Source organism: Prenolepis imparis, unplaced genomic scaffold (assembly GCF_030444845.1).
Source record: "Prenolepis imparis isolate NDT839.2.m4 unplaced genomic scaffold, iyPreImpa1.0 SCAF_2, whole genome shotgun sequence".
Classification (NCBI taxonomy): domain Eukaryota; kingdom Metazoa; phylum Arthropoda; class Insecta; order Hymenoptera; family Formicidae; genus Prenolepis; species Prenolepis imparis.
Genome location: NW_028141160.1, coordinates 15,828,252 through 15,840,292, shown reverse-complemented (window position 1 = coordinate 15,840,292; position 12,041 = coordinate 15,828,252). Strand labels below are relative to the sequence as shown.

Sequence of the window (12,041 nt, the reverse complement as noted above, 5' to 3'; positions counted from 1 at the left end):
TGCGGAGATACGCTTATTTAAATTTATGCTAAATTTTGATATTAATTACGTGTTGCGATAATTTTTTTTACAAGTGTATACTCGTATATATAGTTTTACAGCAATAAATTTCAAATGGATAATTTATATTTTTATATTTTTATTTTTATTAATAAGGCAAATGTTTAAGATCAATATTATAATTAACATAATGTATTATGTTAATTATAATTAATCATAATTTTAATTTTACATTTATATTTATTCAAAATTGTGTGCATAATTTTCTTTGTTTCAACTTATTGCTATACCGTTAAAACTTTTTTAGTAATGGATTTTAATTACATCTTAATTACAATCTTCTTTATCTGCAAAGATTGATATAATTCGAAATAGAAATTTGGCTTTCATTTAATGTGTAAAATATTCTTTACATATACATTCTATCAGATTCTCTTCATAATATTTGAAAAAAACTACAAAAACTTCTATTTAATTTGCATGCGCATATTTAATAACTATATATCATTTTCAAATCTATCAAAAAAGACATGTTTGTATTTGCTCAAACATAAATTCTTCTCTACATAATGGAGAGATCAGAAGACAAAATAAAATACAGAAAAACTTTGAACGAGAAAAGTGAACAAGAGTGCAAAGTTATCTTATATCCGCAAGTAGAGACCCGATAAGTTGTTTCATTAATCAGTTACCATAATATAGTATAATTCTAAATAATATTAATTAATTAGTAAGTTCCTGAGAGCGATCAATGTATGTATCCCTTCTTTCGAGTTTGAGTCATTCTTCATAAAAACTCACGTCGATATATTATAGAACTCACTGTTTTACACATTATTGCATAGCTGACGTGCAAGTGCCATTGAATGTATCAATTCTTAGCAAAATATTAATTTATATATAATTAAATGACCCCTTATGCAAATTCTGTTTCGCGACCTAATTAAGAAAAAAAAGACAGCGTTATTAGCTTTGAAAAAAAGCCTATATTCAATTATTATTTTTTTAAAAACATTGTAAACAAAGATTTTTAATTGAAATGACATCAAACACGGTATAATTCGAATAAATTTTAATAAAATACATGAAAAAAGTTTATTATATAATTAATTGCAAATTATTTGAATAATATATGTGTTTGTTGCCATTTTAAATAAAAATCTTATTAATTTAATAGTAAATTTAAATTTAAAAATATAAAGTAAAAATTATAAAAATTTTTGTGCAAACTTGCAAAATAAGGTAAGTAAAATAAATAGAATAAGATTCAAGATTTATCGATGTTTGCTTAAGAGAAATAAGGATGTTGAGAGAGGAAGGGAGGAAGGATAGGAAAAAAGGAAGGAAAGTGGAAGGGAGAGTAGGAGAGAGAGCGCGCGAGAGCGTGAAAACAATATACATATAGAATTAATTCTTTTCAGCATTTGTTAATAACTTTTAACTTACAAGTCGTAAAAATAGAAGATTTTTTATAATTTCTGTTTTAAAAATAATAATACAAAAAACCTTTAAATTTAAACACAAAAAGGTCTTTATATTTAATTAATATATATGCGTCATTTCGTGCATAGCACGGAACAGAATCATAATTTGTAAACATTGTGAACATTGTGCGCTGAGATGTTTGACGGACATGGCCATGTAGTTCAATGTCCACGTTGTAAGGTTCTTGTACAATGCCAGGCAACAGGCAATATAGGAACAGGGAATAATATCTATTCCCTTTTCCTATTGGTGGATATTTTCTATTCCATGTTTCCATTGCTTGTTACCTGACATTGTCCAATGGCCATTATGGACATAGAAACATCTTAAATACGGGTTCGACCTAAATCGGGGGGATGACTTGCAGCTTTCTCACAGGTACGTTACTACAATTTCCCCACGACGTGCTCCGTAAAGATCTAGTGAGATTCGTTTATCGTGTATTTTGTATCAAAGAAGTTACATTGTTTTGTATGAGATCTGTATAAATATATGTAAATGAACTAATACATCCAACCAACTCGTTCAAAATTGGGCTACTCTTACAATTTCAAGATTATAGTCGAGCCTTGCGATAGTTTTGCGATTATATAAACCAGTATGGCAGGATGTACGGAAATTCATATGAGTAAGTTAATAAATATTTTATAAAATCACATATTTGGCAGCAAATTTATTGAATATATAATAATTTAAATAAAATATTCGTTGCCACGCACACACACAACCACACACACACACACACACACACACACACACACACACACACACACACACACACACACACACACACACACACACACAGCAAGTATAAGCTTTTTATGCTAATATTTTATATTAAGTTAAATAAATGTATACTCCCTCATGTATTTTAATGCTTATTATTTAATAAGATTTTCAATCGGTTAGCAGGTTCAAATATTTCAAAATCACGTGTTTTTTCTCGCAGTCTATTAGTATTGATTCTTTTATAAAATTGTTTATAAAATTGTTTCTTGTTTGGCATTAATTTTATATATAAGAAATGTTATAATTTGGATTCCCAGTGTATGTGATAAAGAAATATATATTTGAGTGAATGTAAAAATATTTGATAAACTCATTTCATTAAATAAAAATTCTTTATCATTAATTGTAAAATATTATAATTAAATTTCTCCTATAGCAAGTAATATATCCATCGATCACGAATATTTTATTCATTTTGCTTACTGAAGAAGAAAGACCAGTTAAGTAACCGTCTCTCGATTTTTTTTTCTTTCGTACACATGATTGAAAGTTTTTATGTAGCCATATTAGGAAACAAAGATAGACAGTATCTGATATATAAACGTACATTTGTATATTGTTACCTATTTTGTTATGTTTAATCTCGTCCTTTTTTTCTCTCTTTCAATTATCTTTTGATATTAATTTTAATAGACATATATATATATATATATATATATATATATATATATATATATATTATATATACATATATACTGCATCAGAAATTCGATTTGTCAAATATAACTGTATGATAAAAAATTTGAAAAACAAAGAACCATATTTGTATATATCCAATTTTTTTCTCTTTTTTGAGCGATTATTAATATTCCAATATAATTTATGTAACATGTTAAATAACATTTGATATAATTACAATCTATAATGTTATATTTTATAGTAGAATCGTTTTATATACGTTTACAAAGGTATATGTAAAATTATATATGCAAAAGTACATATTTATTAATAATTATTATATAGAAATACAAATAAACATTTTTTGATAACATTATTTTTATATAACAAAAAGTTGCCAGCGAATGTTAAGAACTTTTACTATGCTTTCAATCTTCGAGAAAGTTATTATACATATATACATAAGTTAAAATATTTCTTTAAATTTAAAATTAAATTATTATTTTTGCTCGTATATAAGTGAGAGTTTCAAGTTTCGACAAAAATTATAAGCATTACATGATATTGTGACAATAATCGCTACATTGAAAGTCGGCAAATCGTAATGTTATCGAAAAACATTTTTTTTAAATAATCAGCATTTATTAAAACGAGAGAAAAATATTCAAAAATACTTTTTCTTGCAAAATATGTCTGTCAGTATGGCAACTTCATAATGTCTATAGAGAAACTATATGAATAATTTATATATTTTTGTTCATTTATTATCGTATTTTAAGTATAAAACTAAATTAGAAATTGTGACAAAAATAAATCAATGCAAATAATTGATATGAAAAATAATAGTCGCATAATTTCTACATCGATCAATTTTTATCTTGCATTAATTTAATTTGATTGCGATGCGACAAGTTACATTATAATTAATATAACTTATTACTTGTAATATCTATGTTTACTGCACTTCTCAGCTTAAGTTTTTATTTGTCTTTTGTTTTTTTTATCAGAGTATGAACTGTCAAATATACGTCTCCGATTCGCCTTTGAAAGTCTGGAGAAGCTTATGCGGATGGCGCCTATGAAAGATTTTGTCTTTAGTCCGTTTAGTATACATGAGTCACTTATGATGGTTTACTTTGCATCCAGCGATGAGACCGAAGAACGTTTAAAAAGCATGCTCCATTTGTCTGAAGAATATACCAAAGCTGATTGGATATCATTCCAAGCAAAAATGATAAGATGGAATAATGTAAGTAATTTCGCCGCATTACATCAAATCATATCCTCGATATATGTCAAAAATATGTCAAAAAAAGTTGTGCATGATTTATCGTTACATTGAGATATCAAAATCCTTAAGATTTTCATAAACAATATATCTCAAATTTGCAGAACTTCATAATTTATTGCGGAACATCAAAATTTATTGTAGGAATTCAACAAAATAGTTGACTCTTTACTATATGATTGATGGATATTAAGATTACTATTTTTTAATATAATGAAACGTTACAAATTTTTGTTTTAAAGGCTAATAAGTAATGATAAAAATTGGTTTGCAACTCTATAGTTTGCAACTCTATAGACCGTTTTGTACAAAATAACGTAAAATCGATTGATAATAAACAAAAATTGTACTATGCTAAATAATTTATTAAACGAAAGATGAGAATATATATTTAAACAAATAAAAAAACTTAAAAAGTTAAAAACTGCAATTACAAAGAATTTTTGCATACTAAATCCTTGAAATAAAATCCGATAGCAACTGTTTTATTCATGTAAATAATTAATATTAAAATAAATACATAAATAACTTGTGTAAGGCAGTTCGGCAATTTATTTTAGAATATTACATATACATATAATATAATGTAATATAATGCAATGTAATATAAAATAATATACAGAGTGTTTTAGGAGAAATGGTTAGCATTGTAGGATATAATTGTACATATCATTTTAAGTAATAACATTTATATAAAATGTGATCTATTTTGGATAGTTATAAAAATACAACGTGTTCAGTCTTAAGAGCGAATACATTTATTAATTTGATTTTATCAATTTAATTTATTAATTTAATAGAACTAAATGTGTTATAAAACAAATTACATTAAATTTTCGTCATTTTTTATTATCATAGTTACAAATGTAAACATTTGATAAGATGTGTTTGAAACTTTTGTTTTCCTGTGTAATGAAAATGCCTTATATTTATTCATGCCAATTAAACTCATGCCAAAATTATTAATTAATTGAAACCATTATTAATTAATTATTATTAATTATTAAAATTTATTGTAAGATTAAAATTTAATGTAATTGTTTCATGGAATTTGATTCTATTTAGTTAATAAATATGTATTGGTTTGCGAGAGATAGTTCTGTAACTTTTAAAATAGGACACCTTGTATATATATATATATATATATATATATATATATATATGTATATGTGCTACAATATATATTTATAATATTATTATAGTATATAATATAAATTATATATATATATATATATATAATATTATTGCTGAGAGAAAACAAAGCCATGTATAATTTATAAATATAAACAATAAGAAAATTATATATATAAAAAAAAAGATTTTGCAAGCAATCGCCTAATTTTAAACGTTCTTTGTTTCAGTATAGGAAGGAAGCCATTGGATATTACGACCAAAACATTTGTTGGATTCGCAATGACAAAAATTTCAAAAAAATTTCAAAAAAAGATGTCATAAAGGAATATGATTTTTTTGGTCCAAATAAAATCATTACAATAGATTCTTCCTCTTTTAATTTCAAGCAAGAAATTAATGAAGTACTGAAAAATGAGATGCAAGACTGCTTACATCAATGCGTAAATTTTAGAAGCATTAACGCAGATATAGAATTTATTTTGTCATCCGTTCTTCGTTTTGGAGGCCATTTTCGTCAGGCTATCTCTTCTAACGATCCGAAATTAAATTATCCACGAAGACCTAAAACCGGTAAACAATATTACTCATTTCATTTTATTTTACTTATATATTTCGTTAAATTCTATTTAATCAAATCCCATTTAATAAATTTTTTTCAATTAATTTCAATTGATTGAAATGGTAATATATTTCAAAATATTTTATTTTGTAGATGCATATAGTTCAGCATTAAATTTTATAATGTTAATTTTGTTTTGATCAAAATTTTTATATAATTATAAAACATATATATGTATATATATATGTTCGACAGTTCGTTTCTTTTATATAAGAATAAACACATATCTTTTATATAAGAATAAACACATGTTCTTGATATAGATACCTTTTAGTCTTAAATTTTCGACATGTGATCGAATTGTTATTATGCAAATATATTTTTATTTCAAGAATGCAATAACAGTCTTTATATTAATTTTTAAAAATCTTCGATAAAAAAGTCAACATATTGGTTGTGTCAAAATATTGATAAGTCAACAACCTATTTTGACTTCCATTTACTTTTATCTCTTTATGTTGCATAATATATCAACATATTGTTTTATTTTAGTCATATCTTCTAAACTAAGCATGTTCGTGACGGAGTTACCATTCGAGGACAAGGCAACGGCATTATACATTTTATTTCCGGCTGAAAAGCTACCTATTGAATCTAATGCATGGAAAATGAATGATAATATTTCTGGATTGATTGAAAGATTGTCATCCAAAGATGGAACCCTTGAGTTTCGTAATATAATAAATGACCATATGCATCCGACGTCAAGAGAAAAAGTGTTAGAAGAATCTATTATACGCCCAAATGTATTCGAACTGGAAGAGGAACTGCCGATCATTGACCTGTTGTTAAATTTAAACATCCTTCAATTATTGGAACCCGACGAAGCTAAGTTGAATGATTTCACTCGTGAAAATCTGACGCTTGGCAGTTATATGCATCGTGCATATATCAAGGTGACAGAAGATAACGTCATTGCCGGCGCAATGAATATGTTTCTTACCAAAAATGAAACAACTATATTTGAGGCATTGAATAAACTTGCCGATGACACTCAAAAGACAAGTTCCTTTATTTGGTTGATCTATGACAGACATGACTACTGCATTCTTTCCATTGGCGTTATCAATCAAAATCCTCAGCTGGAACTAGAAAACATTTTACTGCACACTGCTTCTTCAGTTTAATTTTAAAATATAGTTAAAATAAAATACAATAAAATATAAAAAATTTTTTATAATCATAAGATATTTTGTAAGTTTCAATTTCAAAATATATAATAAATAAATAATAAATTTATATAAAAGATTAATTTTTTTTATATAAATATTAATTAAAGTTTGTATTTCAATTTAATTATATAATTTTAGTGTTGAATTTAGATGTCAACAAATGGTTGCATGATTGTATTGCGGTAGATACATTTTTCACATTTATTTTTATTTACTTTCTTCTTCAAAATTTATACTCACAAAATGTAATATATCATTTATTACATAAAAAATGTCATAAAGATGGTGAAACACTTATGTTAAAGATTGTATCAATTATTAGCAAGAGTTACTTTGGACGAGAACAATTTAATGGAAATTAAAATTTATTATGTTTATTATAAAGTTAATCAAGTTTTCACTTCTAAATGCATGTTTTAATGCAGTTTTAATAGCAATATATCTTTAATAAATAATGTATATTTCTTTATTTTTGATCGTAATACAAATGCTTAACATCAATGAAGAACATAGATATTAATTATAATTAATCATAAATTTAACTTTATATTTATACTTCTTTACATTTTTGTATAATTTTCAATGCTGCAACTTATCGCTTTAGCGTATAGTAGCAAACTTTTGCTATACTGTATTCTAATTATATCATAATTACAATATTCTTTATTTGTCGAAGATTGATATAATTATAAAAATAAAAAAAAATAAAAAACAAAAGTTAAATGTTCTTTTCGTATACTTTTTAAATATTTTTTTCATTCTTATTTGGAAAAACTAAAACAATTTATATTTGCATACGCGTGCATATTTAATAGCATAAATCATTTTTAAATCTAACAGAGATGATGTATTTGTGTTTGTGAGTAAATTAAATTTGTTCAAACAAAGACTCTTGTATATTAATATTTATTAAAACAAGATAGAGAGATTATTTAAAAGACAAAATATAATATAAAAAAACTTTAAACGAAAAAAATTAACAGAAATATAAAGTTATTTTATACCCGCAAATAGACACCGTATAAGTTGTTTCGTTATAGTCAGATAGTATTATAGTATAATTCTGAATAATGTCAACTAATTAGCGAATCTTGAAAAGCGATCCAGCTATCATATATGTATTCCTTTCGAGTTTGAATCATTCTCCATAAAGCCTCACGCCGTTATATTATAGAGCTCACTACTATGCCATATGCAAGTGCCATTGAATGCTTCAAACTTTGCCAGCAAAATATAAATATTGAATTATATATATATATATTTTGGAGTGGTGTTTTTTTACTTATATATATTATATTTGATTTGTAGACTTATATATTGAGAAAAGGACATTTTTAATGTTTGAAAATTTTAATTTTCGAAAATTATTTCGAAAAATCTCACGGATAATGTTCTTAGAAATTGAAATAATATAGCGAGCTTCTTGCGCAGAATCGTCGTTAGCCAATTAAAAACCGTAAAATAAGATGTGTCTAAGCAATATAAGTGATCCTTCCGATCTCGATGAACTAATCGAATTCTTACTTTTCAAGATTACAGTCGAGCTTTGCAATTGTATAAACCAGTATGGATCAGACAGATGAATTTATTGGTGAGTTAATAAAAATTTTAAAATTCAATTAATTTAAATTTAATTAAATTAAAGTACATAATTTTGTCTCAAATTTATCGAATATACAATTTAAATAAAATATTCGTTACCACGCGCATAAACACACATACACAATGCACCAAGTTTAAGTTTTTTATATTAATATTTTGTACTTTATAAAAAATATTTTATATGTTACATTTTAATGGTTATCATTTAATGAGAGAGAGAGAGAGAGAGAGAGAGAGAGAGAGAGAGAGAGAGAGAGATTTGCAATCGGTTAATTTCAAATATCTCTCTTTCAGAATCACGTGCTTTTTTTTCGCAATGTATTAGTATCGATTGTATTTTAGAAAATTTTTCGTTTCAAATTTAATATAAGAAAAATGCTATAATTTCGGTTCTTAGTGTATGTGATAAAGAAATATTTATTTGAGCGAATGTAAAAAAAGTTGGTAAACTCATTTTATTAAATAAAAATTCTTTATCGTAAATTACTAAATATTATAAGCAAATTTTTCCAATAACAAATAATATAACGGATCACGAATATTTTGTTCATCTTGCTTTCTGAAAAAGAAAGTCAAGTAACCGTCTTTCGATTTCGTTACATATGATCCAAAGTTTTTATGTAGCCATATTAGTAAACAAAGGTAGACAATATTTGTCATTCGTATATCGTTACCTATTTTGTTATGTTAAATGTAGTTCTTCTCTTTTTCGCTTTTTAAAATATTTCTTAGTACTGATTTTAATATATATATATATATATATATATATATATATATATATTTTATCAAAAATTGTATTCGTAAAACATAATTATAGGATACAAAATTTGAAGAACAAGAAACGTTTGATTATTCACTTTTTCTTTCTTAAGCGATCATCAATATTAACATAAAAAAGTTTATAACTTTTTAAGTCATATTAGAGATATAACGTCAATAATCTCATATTTTAAAAAATATAGCTTTATACGTTTGTAAATGTATATATATGTAAAATTACATATTTATTAATAATTATTATATAGTAGTACGTATAAACATTTTATGGACAATCTTCTTTTCATAAAAAAAGATTGCCACCAAATATTGAGAATTTCTACTATGCCCCCAATCCGCGAGAAAATTATTATATATTATTATATATACGTTATACGTTAACTATTTTTATTTTTAGTTTATAATTAAATTATAATTTCTGTATTCGTATATAAGTGAGAGTTTCAAGTTTTGACAAAAGTATATAAGCATTATATGATATCGTGCATGATTACATTGAAAGTCACCACATCATAATATTATCGAAAGAAATTTCTCGAAAATATTCAGCATTGATTGAAACGAGAGGAAAAGATTCAAAAATGCTTTTTCTCGCACACACACAATATACCTTTCAATATAAAAACTTTATAATGCCTATAAAAAACCTACATGACTGATCCAGATTTATAAATCACTGCTTATCATATTTCAAGTTTAAAATTAAATTAGAAATTGCAACAAAAATAAATCAAAGCATATAATTGACATGCAAAATAATTGTTGAATGAATTCCACACTAAAGTTGTACTTTGTATTAATTTAATTACGATGAGATTAGTATAATTAATGTAACTTATTATATCTGTAATATATATATATGTTTACTGCATTTTTTAGCTTAATTTTCTTATTTGTCTTTTATATTTATCAGAGTCTGAACATAGAAAAAAAAGTTTCAAATTCGCCTTTGAATGTCTGAATATGATATTGTTTCATAACACGGCGATGACATTGAAACATTTTATCTTTAGTCCACATAGCTTACATGAAACACTTATGATGGTTTACTTTGCATCTAGTAATGATACCGAAGAACAGTTGAAAAAAATTCTCCATATGCCTGAAAATTATACAAAAGCTGAGTGGATATTATACTACAAAGACATGAGAAAAGAGGTAAGTAATTTCATGTTTTATTTTATTTTGTATTATATCGAATTACATCCTCTAGATATGTCAGAAATATGTATAAAACATTTGTGCATGATTAATCGTCACATTTGCATATTGAAATTCTTAAGATTTTCATAAACAATGTATCTCAGAATTGTGGAACTTTAAGATTTATTGTAAGAACGCAGCTAAATAGTTGACTATATGATAAATGAATATTAAGATAATTATTTTTTTAACATTATATATACAGATTTTTGCTTTTCAGAAACTAATAAGTAGTAAAAATAGATTTGTTCTCTACAAAGTTTTGTATAAAATAATGTAAAATCGATTGTAATTAAACGAAAACTGTCTCATAGCACATAATTTATTGAATGGCAAAAATAAAAGTTTATTTTTAAACAAAAGAAAGAAAGCTTTAAAATTCTAAAAATTGCAATTTCGTCATTAAAAAACTTTTGCACAATAAGTCCTTGAAACAAAATCTAATAACTACTATTTTCTAATAAAAATAATTCATGTTAAAATGCATACATAAATTACTTGTGTAAGTCAATTTGGTCACATTAGAATATTATATACATAATGAAATATAGTATAATATAACGTAATATAACATAAAATAATATAATACAAAAATAATATACTATTATATTAATATTATTATACTAAAATAATATTATTATACTAAAATAATATATAATATTTCTAATTAAATATATGTATATTGACACACACACATACACACATTTCACTTGTGTAAAATTTTTAATAATAAAAAGTGAAGAAAGCCTTGTGTATTCTATAAATACGAACGATTAAGAGTATTTTATATAGGAGTATTTTAGATAGGAGTATTTTAGATAAGAGTATTTTATATAGAAAGAAAAGGATTTCGCAAACAATTGTCTAATTTTGGACATTCTTTGTTTTAGATTACAGAGTACGAAAGAAGATATTATGATCAAAACATTTGTTGGATTCATAAAAACAAAAATTTAAAAGGTGTCTTATCACATTTATTTAATCCACAAAAATGCTTAACGATAGATCCTTCCATTTATAGATTTAAAAAAGAAATTAATAACGTACTGAAAAATGAGATGCAGAATTACTTACCTCAATGCTTAAATTTTACAAGTATGACTTCAAATACTGAATTTATTTTGTCGTCTGTACTTCGCTTCGGAGATGAATTTAAATGGGAACCTAAAACCGGTAAACAATATTATTCATTTTAATATTATTTTACTTATATATTTACATAAGCTCTATTTAATCAAATCTTAATATTTAATAATTTTTTTCTATTAATTTCAATTAATTGAAATGGTAATATATGTATTTAAAAATATTTTATTTTATATCTAAAGTTCAACATTAAATTTTATAATATTAA

At 24.4% G+C, this 12,041-nt stretch overlaps 1 protein-coding gene across 1 annotated transcript; it reads left to right on the top strand.

Annotated features, from left to right (window-relative positions):
• The first annotated feature begins 1,894 nt into the window (after positions 1-1,894).
• On the top strand, positions 1,895-7,104 carry LOC145949010 (serine protease inhibitor 88Ea-like). The gene is made up of 4 exons (XM_083058677.1): positions 1,895-2,113; positions 3,900-4,141; positions 5,542-5,884; positions 6,426-7,104. Exons 1-4 carry the CDS (start codon positions 2,086-2,088, stop codon positions 7,058-7,060), a joined length of 1,248 nt encoding a protein of 415 aa, XP_082914803.1. The 5' UTR covers positions 1,895-2,085; the 3' UTR covers positions 7,061-7,104.
• The last annotated feature ends 4,937 nt before the right edge of the window (positions 7,105-12,041 follow it).